The sequence below is a fragment of the Acanthaster planci genome, linkage group LG16 (assembly GCF_054643075.1).
Source record: "Acanthaster planci isolate LZ-2023a linkage group LG16, COTS_SCS, whole genome shotgun sequence".
NCBI classification, from domain to species: domain Eukaryota; kingdom Metazoa; phylum Echinodermata; class Asteroidea; order Valvatida; family Acanthasteridae; genus Acanthaster; species Acanthaster planci.
In genome coordinates this window covers 1,724,249-1,742,648 of record NC_141792.1, presented here as the reverse complement: position 1 = coordinate 1,742,648, position 18,400 = coordinate 1,724,249, and the positions used below count along the sequence as shown (strand labels likewise).

General features: G+C 42.7%; 2 protein-coding genes across 7 annotated transcripts in view; one reads left to right on the top strand and one right to left on the bottom strand.

The window, feature by feature from the left end:
- The first annotated feature begins 941 nt into the window (after positions 1–941).
- On the top strand, positions 942–14,019 carry LOC110976485 (acetylcholinesterase-like). Its single transcript, XM_022229779.2, has 8 exons — positions 942–1,403; positions 3,076–3,235; positions 4,268–4,345; positions 5,306–5,424; positions 6,095–6,265; positions 8,252–8,871; positions 9,863–10,053; positions 11,057–14,019. Exons 1-8 carry the CDS (start codon positions 1,035–1,037, stop codon positions 11,143–11,145), a joined length of 1,797 nt encoding a protein of 598 aa, XP_022085471.2. The 5' UTR covers positions 942–1,034; the 3' UTR covers positions 11,146–14,019.
- The window catches only part of LOC110976484 (endothelin-converting enzyme homolog), a 62,749-nt gene continuing 56,489 nt past the window's right edge, over positions 12,141–18,400 (bottom strand). For all 6 annotated transcript variants that reach the window (XM_022229773.2, XM_022229776.2, XM_022229777.2 and 3 more), the window contains 4 exons: positions 17,788–17,853; positions 17,341–17,436; positions 16,329–16,405; positions 12,141–15,996 (listed from right to left, as the gene is read on the bottom strand). In XM_022229773.2, the coding sequence (XP_022085465.1) occupies positions 15,897–15,996; positions 16,329–16,405; positions 17,341–17,436; positions 17,788–17,853 (339 nt within the window). In that variant the 3' untranslated portion in view covers positions 12,141–15,896. The remainder of the gene's footprint in view (positions 15,997–16,328; positions 16,406–17,340; positions 17,437–17,787; positions 17,854–18,400) is intronic.

The window sequence follows — 18,400 nt, the reverse complement described above, 5'->3', positions numbered from 1 at the left end:
CCAAAGCTATCGCGCCAGTACAACGGATCTTGGACCAAAAGCAGTGTCCCTTTTATTTCTTCTCTCAGAATCTCAGCACCTGACCATTGTGGCTATCTTGCGTCTAATTTACACCCAGCAAGAAATGAGACCGAGGGGTACCCCCCCGGCCCCCCAACATGTCCAATCCCTATACACATTCCAGACTATTGTTACTTAACACATCCCCCCAAGATGTCTGAAAGGAATTCCCCAGATTCCTGCGAGACAATCATCAACACAAAGCAGGGGGGGGGGTTCTCTCCGACGGTCTCGAACCTTGCTGCATATATATGGTCTAATTTGGAGGTTGTGCGTGACAGCCATTGACGCATGTCAGTATAGTGCTTTTGTCTCACAGGGATGCATGACTGGACTTTTTGTGCATATCTCTCTATACTATAGCAAAGAGCACTGACCTACTGACCAAAAAGGTCACTACCGTTCACAAACGGTTTTATGTACACGCAGAGCATGGTATATTCTTGTACACCGGCGTTATCACGACGTTCCGACTCCACTTGATTAATTAGCTACGCTTCACCTCTGCCACTTTTTGTCCTGCAGTGATTGTGCCAATGCAGTGCACCGCATGCCTAAAACATTGTCAGAACTTTTGTGTTCCGTGTCTGTGAGTGGCGTGTAAAGTAAATGACTGAAGTGTAAGCTGAATTTGATTTGCAAGATTGTGTCGTTTTTAAAGCCCCTGTTTTCGTGCCGTTCCTTTCGTCGTCGGCCTATAGACGTCTGAGACCATAATTTTCTATAAGTCAGACATGTACATTTACTTTAATTATTAACAAAGCTATTCACTCTCGAACCAGACCTACAGTGGAGCAGAAAAAAGAACTTTGGCAGGTTGAATCTAGTCTGCATATCGGCTAACAGAGTAAATTTACATACTATTGTGATGTGCGTGCAATGTGCACAAAAGCGTAGATCAAGGAACAGTTAACAGATTTAAAACGTAATTGGCGTGCGGTTGCACTTGTTACTTCAGTGCGAGCACCATTGCCATGATGGGGTGCCTGAAGTTTGTCAGCGTTTTGTGCCTGTTTTTTTCTGTTGTGTTAGCGGACAGTGGGGACCCTCCGGTGGTTACCACGAGCCAGGGTCGCATCGTCGGCACGAGGCTCGAGTTCAGCCCCACCGACCCCGCACTTCGCCGGAGTGTGGACGCCTACCTCGGCATACCGTACGCTGAGGCTCCCGTCGGCCCGCTGCGCTTCAAACCTCCCGTCGCTAAGTCATGGAGCGGGGAGCTTCAGGCTACCAAGCTGGGCAACCGCTGCCCACAACCCCTCGTGCCTTTCGGAAATTACACACTGAATGGGCCGTTCGACGAAGATTGTCTGTTTCTTGATGTATTCGTGCCTCAATCTGTCGTAAGGATGAAACTATATTTTGTGTTTTTTCATAACTGATTAGGCCCATGTGACGCCGCATTCTTAGCTATAGTTGTAATCGATCACACATGGTTTCCTATCATACCCTAGGGGTCGACTGGGTTCAATCCGTCCGAGAAGGATGGTAAATCGTTATATTTATTAACGCTTTTCAAAAACACCGTATTATACCATAGCAAGATATGGGACGAAGGGGTACCCCCCCCTTACCTGTCCAATCCCTATACACACTCTAGACTATTGTTACCTAACACCCCCCAGATGTCTGTAAAGAATTCCTGAGATTCCGATCAAACAATGATCAACACAAAGGCGGGGTGGTTCTCTCCGTCCCATATCTTGCTTCAAATGGGACGTTTTGGCCCACCAGTGATCTTATTGTGGCATGGTCGTCGCCAGGATGGGGGGGGGGGGCAGCTCCTTTTTCAGGGAGGGACAAAAGCCCCACCCCTTTGTTATCTGACCAATCACAGTCATGATTTATTTCCGACATCTGTGCAGGGGCGTGTTTGGTGCTGAAACATGTAGAGTGGCATTGGAGAAGAATGCGTGCTAATTATAAGCGCTACGTGCGCAGTGGGCGGAGCTTATTGGTTTTATCTACAGGCGCAGGCCAGTTCGCTAATAAATTCTAATTTATGCGCGGATGCGCATAATGGCGGCATAGAGCTTCAGCGGCCCATTGAAAATATACAAGGGCACAAATTTCAACGTCATCTTTTTTCTCAGTTTCTGAACTTTTAAAAAATACTTTCGTCTTCAGACAACGCTCTTAAAACCTTAAAGCTTTTAATTTTGGATTTTGGCCCTGCCCGACGTGTATTTAACACTGTATGCTCAGTGTATGCCCCGAAGGCTTGTGAAAAACCTACAAGCGTACTCGGGTGGGACTCGAACCCACGACTTGCTGCTTACTAGTGCAGACTCGTCTTAACCACTCGACCCCGAGCTTACCGGTGTCGGCTGGCTGGTCCGAATCGGATGTAGCAGCGGGTATCCCATCTTTGAAATAATAATAGCTTTTACTTTCTGGTGTAAGAGCTGTAAACCATGTCAGCGGAAGGGGTAAATATCAAAGTTTTTTGGCTCAAGCTAATTGGTTATTTGCTTTCCTTTCATTTCCCCCTTTTCACTTCCTTCGCTTTTGTTTCTTTTAAATTTTTTTCGGGGGGATGGGGGCAGCTCATCCCTTCCGCCCTCAGGCACGGCACCAGCATGTCACCACAGACTGTCTGGCATAGTTGAGCACTTTCCTGTGCCTTCAAATCTTCCAGCTGGTAGTCACTGGCATTTTGCAACGTTACAGACATGATAGTTGGCACACAGAATTGTGTTGGCCTTGTGTGTAAATTAATGAAAAATATCGTGCAGCATACCGTTTTCCGTCACCGGTGTCTCTTATCGCTCTCTGTAAATGGACGTGTTCTGGGCCCTAATGTGTTTCACGTCTATTCCTGTGCTTCATATAGGGATTGAGTGTCTGCTGTCCTGTTTTTCAAATTTCCTTCCTGAAAGTTTTACCAAACTGTTTGCTAAAAATACTATATTTTCAATTGTAAAAAACAGTTTACTTACATTTTCATTTTCAAAGTCAACTATGTGGACAAAAAAATACAAGATTTTAAAGTATTTCTATCATGTTTCTCCGTAGCCTCCAGATGCAGCCGTTCTTGTCTACATTCATGGTGGCGCTTACATCGTTGGGGCTGGTGTCATGATGGACTTGTATCCTACCGCCATTGCTTCCGTTGGTGACGTCATAGCCGTCACACTGAACTATCGACTTGGCGCTCTCGGTTTTCTATCAACAAGTGAGTTGTGGAAGAGCAAGTATTCGTTCTTATTATTGTCATTTGCACTCAGAGAAAGCCACAGGAGCCGCAAGCTTAAGAAAAAGAACACCACTGTGTGACCATTACGCCTATCTCGACACGCTGTGCCCACACAGATCAATGAGCATGCAGATTGAATAGTACGGATGGGCGACTACTTTTCAACCGTAGGGCAAGATCGGTCGGGAAATGACTCGAGTAAAAGACAATGCGACAAAATCTCTCGGACGATACATGGCTGGACTATTCTGGTAGGCCTCGACAGTTTTTGAACCAACCCCGCATCGATAATTATGCGTAACTAAGCACAAAGTGGACAAATAGACCTTAAAGAGGGACAGTATTGCGCATGCGCATTGCTTAGAGGCCTTTGACAAGTGGTCGAACTGTAGGTCGTTACATGGATTTCTATATGCACGACTGCTTCCTGTTGCCTCTTTGTTTTCGTGCTCAGGGAGACACTCGAGCACATCCAACTGCGTGCCTTGATCATACCCCCGAGTCAACAACCACCCGATCCGACTATCGCCCTCCACCGTTAAATAAACAAGGCGTTCAAAATAAAATGCAATGTTGGAAAGGTGCCGGTAATATATTATCGTGTAACGTAATATGAGTGCCAGGCTAATAAACAAGCTGCTCAAGTCGATAATACGTTGAAGTAAGCGGTTTTTGGTGTTGCTGAGTAAAGCAAATTCGAGACTTAAAATTTGGTAGTAGCCATAAATGAATAACCTTTCGACATTGATCTTTCCAACAGGAATTAAACTGAGAGACAAAGAGAAACCTTTTACGACTCGAGCCACAGACGTTCTCAATACTGTAATATCTCTTCTCTAATCCACCTCACTTACGCACACGAGCCACACAACGTGGGCCTATTATAATGTATGCTGGGCATGCTTCGAAGCTGGCATTTTGCTTTAACAACGATCAGGTAGGTCGATCGGGTGGAACAACATTATGTGCACGCTGATCACAGTATTTCGGCTTATTTTCTTCTTGCACTAGATGATGACGTCATTCCGGGTAACATGGGCCTTTTGGACCAGCGTCTAGCCTTGGAATGGGTGAGAGACAACATTAAAGGTAGGCCTGTGGGCCCTCAGTCATATTGGCAATGCTGTTTTTAATTATGAAAATGAAGAATTTGTACCAGTACGTACGTCGAATACTGGGACATATTTTAAGTTACCGTTAAATTAAATGTGAGGACTAAGCCAATGGGCCCACAGACAAGAGGAGTTTGATATCCGAACAGCGATCTTAGATTAGAACTCATACACAAGGCTGTGGGCCGTAACAGGAAAAAAATGAACTCTTTTCAAAAACAACTTGACAGATATTTCCCTCCATGTTAGATTTACGCTTGTTGACAGTTTCCAAGTCTTATCAAGGAAGATAAGCGGTGGCCTAATATACGATCTTCTAGTCTCGGTTAAAGCTGTATAAAGGGCAGCGTTGACTTGAACTGTTCAGTCTCAACTACACGTGGAGTACTGTAGCGGCATTTAAACGCAATGCTGCTTGGTTAACGTTTACGTTACAACCTAGAGTGGTCATTCCCTTGTGCCCATGTGGTTAAGAACACTATTATGTGGGAAAAACCTTTCGGCACTGTGAGCAGCTCTTTGGGCTGGACATTTGATGATGGATTCCTTGAATGTTCATCTTCCTTTGCTATGGATAACCCTCACTCCAAAATGCCTGTCAAACTGTCTCCCAGAAAAGGGGCAACCTTGTGAGGACCTGCATTGGTCCGCACAAGGTTCACAACACAGTCCACATGTCGCACAAGGTTCACAACACAGTCCACATGTATGGTTGGCACTGAAGATTAGAGCAAGAGGTGGAGTTTTAGTGCAAGGCCTTTGTATCCTAAGTAAACTTTTTGTGCAGTCATTGTAACCGAATTGAAATAGCAAAGGGTAGTCTCCAAGGCACCAGCTATGTATGATCTCTATATTGTACGGTATTTAACAAGTTAACAGAGAATATTAAAATGGCCATTTAAGCATGTGTAACTGAAACCCATGCGTTTTTTATCAGCTTTCGGCGGCGACCCGGCGCGAGTAGCCATCTTTGGCGAGAGTGCCGGGGCAGGCAGCATAGGCGTGCACATGGTGTCACCGGGCAGCGGAGGGCTCTATCGAGGCGCCATCTTGGAGGTAAAAATTTGAGATGCGTTTGTGCAGTGTGCCGCCTACAGTATGGCGCAAGCAAATTCTTAGCATGTTCCTGTGCATGGCGCTGCCTCCCTTTGAAATCAAATTGAAAGGGTTAAATACGCGTTTCTTTTTTGGCAGTTACAGCTGTATGTTAAGTGATAAGACTAAAAAGTGACAGAATCTCAATTTTGTTTGTATTTACTAGCTAGGGTGTATTTCTGGATCTACAAATTACAATGAAATAAAAAGCAAAGCAAATATCGCGCTCTTTAAACCACGAATGTTACAAATGACCCTTTATGTTTGAAAATGGATTGTGTTCCCATTCATTTTGGGGCCCCGCTGCTGCTGTGAGCTATACGCTCGTCTCTATGGTAAGGTAATTCAGCGTACATGTACACCTGCCATATTGATAGGATAGCCGAGACCAAAGGCTTTAAGCGGTCAACTGTTTTCCTTACATATGCAGCAAGGTAAGAGACGGAGAGAGCCCCCCCCTGTTTTGTGTTGGTCATTGTCTCGCAGGAATCTAGGGAATTCCTGTCCAACATCTTGGGGGATGTGTTAAGTAACAGTCCGGAATGTATATAGGGATTGGACATGTTGGGGGGGGTACCCCTCGGTCCCATTTCTTGCTGGGTATATTTCCTTGTGTGTGCCCATTACCTAGTCTGGAGACGCCACTGCCCCGTGGGCTACTGCTTCGGTCAGCAAGGCACGTCGCCTGGCCTTCACCTTTGGAAAGCTCGTCGGCTGCGAACGACAGACGTCGGAAGAGTTGTTGGAATGTCTGCAACAGGTTGAGGGATCTGACAAGTTCATCGAGAACCAGCAAGAGAAGGTTTGTTTCTTGGGTCGGTGTTGTGTGGTCGAATCCACCTCAAGTTCATTTAAACGTCCTTTCAAAAACCAGTAGGTGATCCACTGATAATATTCAGATAACTCAATATTATGCAGACTCCATAAAGACTAATGAAAGCCATGCTTGATTCAATATTTCGTTCTTTATTCAGAACATCTTCAGGAACATCTTCCTGAAGATGTTCTGAATAAAGAACGAAATATTGAATCAAACATGGCTTTCATTAGTCTTTATGGAGTCTGCGTAAAATTGAGACGTCCTTTCAACATGCCCAGAAATATAAACAATGTTCAGAGTGACCAATGTCATGAGAACTTCTCAGTTTCTGACAGCAAATTTGCACCCAATCTGGCCACACTAACCCAAATGCCATCTTTGAAGCATGCTGGTAATATATTATGTCATAGTTCGATACGGCTTCCAAGCTAAAAAGTGAGGCTCAGTCGTTAGCCAACAACACATTGAAATGGGAGTGTTTTCCTTGAATAAAACAAAAATCAACGCTACGATTTTTGGCAGTAGACCCTATGAAATAACCTTTCAAAATTGATCTTTTCTACACGGAAACAGCCTTGAAGACAAAAAGATAAAAAAATAACCTTTTTCTTCATTTGTACCTAAACCTAACATATTACACTGAAGTTGTGTAAATTATGGGTGTTCATTACCTTCAGCACCCTGTTCCTATAATAACAGGAAGTCCACTTTTTCAAACAAAACTGACATTGAGACCTTGAGGGTGCATTCCTTAATTCTAGTAAATTTTGACCATATTTTATTAAGCAAGAAAACCAGAATTTTTTTACCCCATTTCGGCAAAAGACAACCACATCACGCCATTTTGTTTCACGTCTGGTTGGTTACCCGACCCGACCATTGTGGATATACTAAATTTCATTAAAAAAACTTCATCATCCAGGTCAAGGAACCAGACTACATTCACTTTTTCGTCTTCGATCACAACTCTTCCTTGCCTCATGCACATTGCCGTTTTTACCCCACAATTTCCCTCAAAAACCAAAGCCCTTTTTTCTTTCTGATATGAAAGAAGACATCTGCGCCATCTTATCTGGGAAAGGTGTTTCGAAAAGGTAGATTTTGTTTCCTTATTGCAGGAACAGGATGCTAAAGGTAATAGGAACACCAGTGTATGTGCCTATTATAATGTATTGTTGGCATGCTTGGACTGTGGAATATTGGACTTTCAGGGACTTGAGGACAAGACTACAACATTATTTTATTTAGACTGTCACTGAATGAGCCACACAGTCAAATAATTTACCTTTCTTCAAGATTTTGAATAAACGTGTCAGATGTGCGTAGATATTATTCATGCTTGTACAAGGGTAAAAATGTCGCTGCAATGAATTTTTCTTCGACGTAATCTTTCTGCATCTTTGTGCTTCCCTTCAATGTAAGAAAATGCTTACGCACTCCTATTTGGTTAAATGCATTGAAAAGTGCACACTTTTAAACAAAAGTTATAAAGCCATGTTTTCCCAGACAACTGAGGGCGCTGTTGCTGTGAAGTCATCTAGGGAAGACATGGTTCAGAGCATAGGTATTTCTGTTCAAATTGTAAACCCAGATTGTACTAACTGAGAACATTTCTGAATGAATGAGCAAAGAGAAAACTTAGTCCAGGAAAATCAACAAAAACGCAGGACTTTTTTGTGTACAAACCAATGTAATATAAAGGCTTCTTCCTGAGATGCCATCACAGTTTTGCTCATGAATATGGAAATATCATTAGCATAAAAACTAAAAAGTCATTAAAATATCCTTTAAAGTAGCCAAACCCAAGTTGAAAATAAGATTTACTGAGGCACAAAGATGCATTTTACAGGTTTGTAATCAAGAACAATTATTGCAGCTACCCTTTAAGCCTTCAGTCGAAATATGCAGATCTTTCTATACTCATAAGAGGTTTTATCTGAAGTCAGACTTGTTAATTTGTTTCTGCAGTTACTTGAAGAATTGGGTGAAGGTCCTTCAATGATCCATGCACCCATTGTTGATGGCGAGGTCATCCCTGCTGACCCCAATGACCTGTACAAGCAAGGGGCCATCAACGATGCTGTGTCAATCATTGGGGCTCTCTCTGATGAGGGTATGCTCATGCTGACGCCATCCTTTCCAAACAACACCGACGAAGCGCCATTTGTCGACCGCGACACTTTCGACGCCCAGGCTAAATTCCAGTTGGCTTGTGTGGTGAGCCCCGAGCCAATTGTTGCAGACGCAGCCATGATGATGTACCGGAATGCCTCCTGCGCCGACATGCTGAATTGTGATCAGATTGAGAACCTCGCGCAGCTTCTCGGTGACGCCATGTTCGTCTGTTCTGGGGTGAAAACGGCCAAAGCCTTCACCAAGGCGGGCCGTAAGGTCTACCACTACCACATGAGTCATGTCCCCACTACGCCCATGCTGGGCAATAAGTGGACCAAGGCGACTCACGGCGACGATCTCATTTTCGTCTTTGGTCTGCCTCTCGTCCCTTCTGCAAACTGGTCGTTCACCGAGGATGAAGCCCGGATGTCGATCCAGACCATCAAGTACTGGGCAAATCTCGCTAAGACTGGGTGAGTGAATATATATAGTCCCGAGTGCTGGGAAATAAAGCCCAAAACCAATGTCTGATAGATTTGTAGTGATTTATCAGAGGATGCAAGTTGTATGCCACCCCATACGCTAACCAGTAAGAGTTGATTTAGAAATATGTGATGTCATTTGAGCAGAAATTCTGTTGAAGCCTCTTGGTTGGTTGGTCTGGGTGTTGTGGCTATGGAGAGCATGTTTGTGAATGATTTAGACTTGAGAAATATGGGCTAGTTTGTTTCACGTGGATCTGGATCGTGATCAGTGATCGTTGGGTCATTCTCACCACAACTCGCCTAATGGATAATCCAGCTTTGGGATAATTGATTGGGATCCAGATCCGTGTGAAACAAACAGGCCCTATGCTTTTCACTTTTGGAGACCCTGGATCTAAAAACCGTGTGGCAAATGCACAGATTCACACTGCAAAAAGTGCCAAACTAACTCGAGCCTGACTAAATGTGCATAGGCACAAGAAGTCCGGATGGCACTTTGGGATAGCCTTCCCGTTCAATAACCACGCCCATCTTTGCCTTAACTTTGAGTTTGCTGCTGAAGTCCCATGCACATGTACAATGTTGTACATGGCTCCTGATTGGTCAAAATTAAGACGTCAAGATGAGGTTCTCTTGCATTATTAATTAGAAAACATCAGATATCATATACTCTCGATCATCTGCAATCAAACACCAATTACATAGACTAGTGGGTCCAGCTAAATCTGGCAAAGCTTTAGAGAGCCTGAGATATTAGACTCTGAAAGCCTGACAATTTGGGACCATTTTGATATGAACATAATGGTATTTATAAACCACCATACCATGATAGTACATGTATGTACTATTACTATGTTTATCTTGAACAAACTTCTAACTGGCCAGGAAGCTGCTCTAGATGAAGATGAAAGTAATACTATTAGGTAAATATATTTATCTTTTTTAATTTGCCATTTTATTCCAATTTTTTTTCTCTCAGCAACCCTAATCTGTCCTCCTTGGATGGCCAGCAGGGGGAGGAGGAGGAGAACCTGCCGGAATGGCCGTTGTTTACCCTCGAGGAACTCGCCTATAAGGACCTGTCACCATCCATGGGAAACGGGCGTGGCATTAAGGCCAAGGAGTGCATCCTGTGGAACGAGTTCATACCAAAACTCATTCAGATTTCCGGTGAGTGCTATAACAGCGTAGTGCTGACGGTGTTTTTGAGACCAGATTACGATTCGGAGGATTTCTGTGCAATTGGAAAAGCTTCTTGAAGTGCGTTTTATTTAATACCCCATCCCTGATCATGAACAAGGCTTTACAGCCACCTGCCAACATGTTGAGCCTGGCAGTAGCTCATTCCCCTAGTATGTGATACAGGTGCGTAAGCGACATGAAAGCAAGCAATTTTATCTGCTGAATAAAGCAAAGTTCAGTGCTACAAATTTGGCCCGAAACAGGTGTCTAGCCATTTGAACATTTTTAGACATTTTCAAATTAAGTTCAAGGTTTCAAATTTGTGTTCCTCGAGAGCCGAACCGAATAACACTTATCCATGGGCATCGGTGATGTACAGCAGTCAACAATAACCACTTCAGTTTGTGGTGAAATCTAATGTTCTTGTACTGGGAGAGTTTCTTGCATAATAATAATAATAATATAGGTATTTATAAAGCGCCTTTAACATGACTGTTCACTGGGCCAAAGAAACATTCCAAATACCATCTCAGCTCCCTGGGGAGTATATAGCTCGATGCTGCCACTGTTTGCATAATAATAATAATAATATAGGTATTTATAAAGCGCCTTTAACATGACTGTTCACTGGGCCAAAGAAACATTCCAAATACCATCTCAGCTCCCTGGGGAGTATATAGCTCGATGCTGCCACTGTTTGGTGCAAAGTGGCTAAATCAACCATAAGAACCATCTCTGCCCTCACAGATACCCAATTAATTACTCCTAGGTGGAGAGAGGTAATGAGTGACAAAGTGCCTTGCCCGAGAACACCCACCATGACCCTAGTCTGGATTCGAACCCGCAACCTGCGGCTTTACCCGTCGACTGCGAATCCGATACTCTTAACCATAAGGCCACAGCTCTGTAGCTACAATCAAGAAGTTGTCAGTGTATCTACCTGGAATAAGACAGTTTTTTAAAACCTTTAATGTTGCTGATGGTTTTTCAGAGGAAGCCAAAAAGTGCCAAGAAGCCCAAGTCATTGACGAGGACAAGGAGGATGTCGCCACAGAAGGCAAATACACGGAGGAGGAATAGCTAGAAGATTGGTAACTTGACCCAACTCTGAGGACGCCACAAACGATTCTCAGAGTTCCTATATTCCAATTTTACTTCTTCTGTGTCACTGAAGATGTTAAAATAGTTAGACATTGCTTGTACACATCATATGCTTTTGCTTCAAGCATTAAACAATGAATGAAAAAACAATTGCAAAAACTGAGACATAATTCCAATGATCTTGCCTGAAAAAGTTGCTGATAGAAGTGGTCGCCTAGCGGCTACATAGCCAAGATGTCGTCAGTTTTATGATTTTTTCCACTGGTTACCACTAGCAAGCAGCATTTAGTCACTGTCATACGATATTGCCAAATCAGGTTGAGGACCTAATGCTGCAAAGAGTCAGCACTGTTGGTGAGAATATCACAAGATCAGTCACACGACCAGACACAAGACTATTCATAAGCCTGGAAGCAAGACCAGACACAAGGCCTGACAAAAGGCGAGCTACCAGACAAGAAGCAAGACAAGACACAAGATGAGCGACAAGACCTGACACAACCCCAGACACACGATCTTCACAAGACCAGATGCAAGACTAGTGACAACACCAGACATGAGACCAGACACAAGACCAGTCATTACAAGACTGCTTTGTTACACACACTTCATTTGAATACCTTGTGATGTGAATTCGGAATGGCCGTCTTGCAATGGTTTTAAAGGGTCTTGACCAGAACACTGGACCGTGTGCTAGACAAACTATGAAGATCTTTTTCAACCTTATAAAATGTAACAATTAACAGCACGTTATTGACATCGACCCTCTTTGTTTTTTTGGGGGGGGGCGGGGTTGACACAGAATAACTTCCAAATATTCCAATCCCCAACATTTTCATTATGAGATAGCAATATTTGCACAGCAGCGTAAGAGTGCAGTAGACAAGCATCACTTTTTAGCCTGGTCTTGTAACTTTAATCATGGAATTTTTTAAGACCATCATAGAAACACAAAAGAAATGCTCACACCCCTATTACGGATTTTTTTACTTTTTTAATGTGAGTCATTTTTAAGTACAGCTTACAAAGTACGATCATTGTACAACTTCTGTGTACATAGTACTATTTTTGATTTAAAAAAAGCTCTTCTTCATTCGTTAACATAATTTAAATAAATAAATGTAACATATCGCATTCAAACTTCATGTTCTGAACCACAGTAGCTTAAACCTGATATACGGAAAGCAACAGTAGCCATTTGGAATCTTTGTGACAAAAAAGAGATTTTCATTGAAGAAATGTCAGGAGCCATGTAGCATTGTAGTACTTAACCAGTGGAAAAACGCAACTCAAAGATACCAAACTGTTATTTCAATAGCTGCTTGAATCTGACCATAAGAAAATGCCACACGTAACAAGACAGACGATATCTGCCCTAAACTGAAGTGCACCCCCAATCGGCGAAAGAAAGACAGGTGGTTACAAGCGGGTTCTTGCACGCGTTCTGCATTTACGCATAGACCATACATCTACATGCCGGAATAAATTAGTTACGCGTACTCGGCGTGCTCCGCGTCAAACGCGCATATACTTGCGCCCCTCATGGCGTGCCTATGCAGTGGGTACCCAAAAACGCCCTCTTTTGTTCTGCTCGAAGCGAACTAATGTAATAATCAAATAGAGTAGTTATATGCAACTCGATGCACATTAGCCATTCACGTGGGAGAAAACATCTTTAAAAACCTTTATTATAAGTACTTCTTTGTGAATATAAGTTGATGGAAAGCATAAATACCGTCTTATGCACAAAACCGTAACAACCGTACAGTGCGTGACGTTCATTTTCATATGTAATACATTGATCACGGCAGCATTGGATGAAATGTTGGGGCCCAACGGGTATACAAAAGCAGATCTGGCAGATTTGAATGCAGAGCAAAACGTTACTTTCAGTTCACCATAGAAGGGTTTGCTGGGGTGCTTGTTCTGTGCGTGTTTTTTTTTTTTAATGAATAACATCTCATAAGCAGCTTTAAGAAATTACCCATACGGCTCCAATTAACTATACTAATGTGATATTTGGACAATTAATGTTCACTCCCATTAGTATATTATATATTAGCGTATTTAGGACATGCCTAAAAAAAATTTTTGCCTAACTTATTTGCCTGGGCAAATTAGTAATCCAGGTGAAATAGTGGGTCAAACCTTTTTAGTCACGTCCTAAATACGCTTCCATACATTACAGCCATGAGACTGGACAGGCAATGTTAAATAAACAAGTACTCATGGCATAAGATACACCAGTTTTTATGTTACAAAAATTTTAAGAACTACACTGTACTTCAGCAATATCTCACGTGGAAAGACTAACAGAACCGAAAAACAGAAATTAGAAAACTGTAGTAAACAATCCTATCGTCCAATCCTCAACAGTTTCTGAAAATTAAGAATGCCAATCATTCTCAACAGACCACAAATACTACATAATAGAAAAAACCAATAGCTGTTCTCTTTATGGTGGTATAGACATATACATTACTATAGAAAGCTTTCATATTTTTTTTTGATATATCTTACAAGAAAATAGCAATATTCAAGACTGGTACTGTTCACACTTTACAACTATATAAGCATATATACTATTTACAAGAATGTTTGATTTTTGGTTGGAATTGTACAGTACGTGTTGAGGTGTTTTTGTCAAGCCAGTGTTCGTGGTATGTTCATCTGATTTCCTAATGCCCACTGAGAATCTGTATTATAAGTCCATGTACTTTGGATGAAAGAGGGGGCATTTGCTTTGAAAATGAAGACGTCGGTGTTGCTCCATAGGAATGTTATGACAGAAGACAGTCTCAGTATGATATCTTGAGGTACAGAATACATAAATGTCAGAAACTGTGACCCATCCACATGCCTGACCTGTGTAGAAAAATTGTCATTGGGAAATATACTTTTCAAGTGACAAACCTCCTAGTACACACATATATATGGGTGTATCTCCGATACTTTTGAGACCTACACCACAATGGTACAGATCCTGGAACAAAGAAAACGTTTCGTTTGACTGCTTCCAAGGACAAGGAATCTTTGAAAGAATCTGCTGATTCACAGCTTCTTTCATTCAACATAATTGAATACTGTGATGGACTGAATTGAAACCCCCAAGTTGTAGTGGCCGGGAAAAGAAAGAAAGCTCTCGGGATCAATGGCTGAGACCTTCTGGCATTTTCCTATTGATGTTTTGGCATTATTTCGCCCCTGAATTTCAAAAACGGACACATAGCAGTCTTGTCAAGTTAACATTAGGCATCAGCTTTGGGTAGATAGAATAGCGCGACATTAACCACAGTTTTGTTTTTTTTATTTGTTTCGCAGAAGACATGTACCCTCGTTCGAGAATTCTTTTGCCATTTCCGCGGTTGTCGTCTGAACAGGTTGTGCTTGGTTGGGCCAGAAATAAATCGCAAGGTTGTAGAATTTTTTGGACAAAGAAAAAAATAACTGCCCCGGGGAGCTTTTTAGGGGAAGAAAATCCAACATTAACTGGTGAAACAAACTAAAAGTGACCTTATTTTTATGGAGACGCTAAATCCATTCAAAAAGAACGTGGTACTGGTAACTGTAGGCCGATCCCCCAACATGACTCTTTTTATCATTGCTCATACGCACTGGGAAGATTTCCTCATTTTGAAATGTCAACCACCAGATTCAGCATTGCAAAGTTCAGAAAAATCCAACAGAAGTGGCACTGTTCCTGTTAATTTCCACCACCTAGACTTCGTTTGGAAAGCTGGCCAATGGGAGACTCTGAAATGTTGGTGGCAGCAGACGTACCGATCCTTTTTCAAGGAACTGCTCAGAACTATGCATGCATGCTCAGAAGACTGGTTATGTTTGTCGCCACCAAGCGCCCCAAAGTCTCTCATTCACAAGCGTGTCTTTTGACTTGTCACTTATTAGTTCTTGTTAAATATAATCACAATAAAAATTGACTTTAATCTTTCTGAAGGGCAAGAAATCTCTCTTTTAAAACGAAGGCGGTCTGACTAAAATGCGGTAAAAAACAAACTGGTCTTTGTCTGTTGTCCAGATCTCCAGAATGGCAAGTTTCTTCCCGTTGGTGTTACAAATATGAAATATGAAAACAACGAACGAAATGTAGTGACTCAATTGGAGGATAACCAGGAGTACTCAGCTCAGATTTTTAAGACAATCTGATTTCTAAAACTTAGTTAACCACTGACCCTGATTCTTAAAATCCATTAAAAACTTGAACATGGCCATGCTGCCGATGGCAAAAGTTGTGATGATGGCTCGCACAAGCTGTCAAAATCTCACCGCTGGAGGACTTCCTTTTTCGAACAAGATAGTAACTTTAGACGGAGTACTTTTCCATAGAACACATTTACACTTAGAATACTATTTACATCGATGAGATTCTTCGGTAAACTAGGGAGGTTTTCTTTGAGCAGAAATTACCGCGAGTTAGTATCTGCCCTGCCACAAACTTTGTGAAAAACTCCCGTTTGACTTGAGACGTTGACGCTTGCATGTGTATTCTGATACACATCTGTTTAATAGTCACCATTGCCCGCTGAAATGAATGTTGAACCTTGTCACAAATGATTCTCTGAATGAGAATGGGTATCATTTGTGGAGAGTGTGATGCGTAGAAACAGTGTGAACGAACCTCGTCCCAAGACTGTGGTCTCCCACCTGAAGTGCATTGAAGAAACGACGGCCGCGCCTTCTCGTGGGCGGGGCTTGTCCCCCGGCCTCCCCTTTCACCACACCTCGCACTTTTCCTTCGGGTTCATCGGGCTCCCAACGGGGCAGTTAAACTGCTCGGCGAAGTCCTCCGAATTGGACAAGGTCCCAATCACCCTGTGGAACCACAAAAAAACATCTGGTGAAGGCAAGCGGACGGTCCGAGAGTTTATTGCAACATCCCTCCCTGTTCGTCAGTGGGCATGCCAGCGATCTGCCCTAGTTATTGGAACTTCAAAAACTCCCGATCATAGGGTTGGTTAGAATCCAGCTGCTAGTGACCAATCATGCCCTTGGGCAAGGAACTTTACCCTACTCGCCCCATCTCCACCGAGGAGTATTAAGTGGGTACCTTTATAAGTAGAGGCTTGATGTGCGCCAACACTAGCTGCCAAATTTGTCTCATGGTCTGATGAGCAGGGGTAACAGTTTTTTTTTAAAATTATTACCTGTATCTGGCTGGGCTGTGGTTGTCGGTGATCAACTGCAGCTGAGCTTCTTTGGGCGTCTGAGAGGAGCACCAAACCTGTCCAAACGAAACAAATTTATCAGTTAGGAGAAAAGCAAGTCCATGGGTGAATTGCTGATCAATACTTCACTCGCGTGCACTGCTGGCAAGTGTCTCAGGCTGAAAATGTGGTTGGACATGGTCCCCCCCCAAAAAAAAAACTGTGTCCAGGTGCCCTGCTCAGTGTTGCAACGCACAAAGCTTTTGTTAACCCGTGAAAATGGAGCGGCCTTGTTAGCCCAGTTGCCAAGAATTGGCCACTAAACCTTAGGCCAAAGGAGCAGAAGTACATGTCTTTGCAAGAATTACTGAGTAGCTAATCTCAAAATCCTGGATTTTGGTTTAAGGGAGGGCCAAAATTTTTCCGGAGTGAAAGGGCAGGGGGGTTTTCCAAAAATGTTATGTGATCTGCGAAAACCCTTCACATGGTGAGCTCTGTCATTTTGGTGCATATCAACTTTAAATTGATCTGGACACTGCCCTCTTTTCAAAACTGTTTAATTTGTGATTCTAGACAACCTAGATTCATGTTGGAGACAATCTAGAATCATAAATGGAATATATATGAAAACAACATAGGGTTTCCGTATTAATTGGAAGTTTTTATGCACCCAAATGACAAAAGCTCACCATGTGAAGGCTTTTCACAGATCGCATCATACATGAGAGAAATCTGTAGGAAACCTCATGTGGCCTTTCTAAAGGGTGAAGCGAAATTTTGGAGTTTTTGCCTGCATTTGGAAGGAGGACAAATATGAAAAGTCCCCCCCAAGTGCTTGTCCCTCAATATTATCACTTCAGAAATGCAAAAATCTCCCCTGTTTTGGAAGGGAGGGGGCATGGCCCCTGTTGCGTCACCCTCCTTTGATCCAACAATGGGGATATCCTGTGTTTTAGAAAGATGAGTCCAAGGACAGGTCTTGACGGGGGTCTAAGGGGAGGGGGGGGGTTACCTGAGCAAAGCCAACAAAGAAGAGCTGTCGATGCGACAGGCCCAGGGCTGGCAGCGGCTTCTCCTCTCCATGCTCTTTGATCCAATCCTGGTATGCCTGTTGGGATATTTTAGAGAAATGAGAGCAGAATTGCTCATGTATCTGAATCCAGGGGCGAGGCTAGCTTTGTGACCCGGGGGAGGGTTGGGTTCAGTGAAGGGTAGGCGTGGAATGGGAAATGGCACCACAGTGGCCAATAAAAAGTTCTATATCCACAACAAAACAGTAGGCTTGCGTCTTGAAGGAAATTTTAATTATTTTATTTAACTCCAAATTGTCTTAGATTTACAAAATTTACTTTCATTTCTTTTTCGTTGTCAACACTCTACTATTATAAGGAATTTGGTACACTGTTAAGTCTCCCTGACAGTTTTCTACGACCTCTTCATTCCATTTTTACTTCCTTACCCTGTATGCCGACTTCAGTCCTCCGTTATCTGCAATGTTCTCCCCCAGGGTCATTTTCCCGTCAATCTAAGAGCAAGAAATTCAAATCAATTCTATGCCATGTGGTGACGAGACTGTGCTAAGAGTTGAGGTAAAGTCTCCCATTTTCAGGGTTTGGTTGTTTTTAGCTACTTTTTAGCCAGTGTATTGCACGGATCAAAGTTACCAGGCTTAACGGCGCCCTCTATCTTCAAGCTGCACTGCAAATGGCATTTTAAAGGTACACCGACTGCAACGTTTCAGTATGAGCACAAAAATCAGGTCAAAAGGGAAGACTGGTAAAGCATCAAACATCCATGTGATGGCCGGTTCGCACTTTGCCGTGAAACTGAACATGAGTGCGATTTGTGACATCTAATTGGCAATTTGCCAAAACCTTGTCTACAGTCAAACCTTGCTTAATTAACAAGAACACTTACAATAAAAGATTCTGCTTATATTCATTCGTTTTTATTGTTTTCATTTCTGATAATGCAAGGTTTCTGTTATAATGAGGTCATTTGCCAAGTCCAAAGGATGTCGTATTAACGAGGTTCAACTATACGTGTACATGTCAACTCCAGCGAGTCTCACC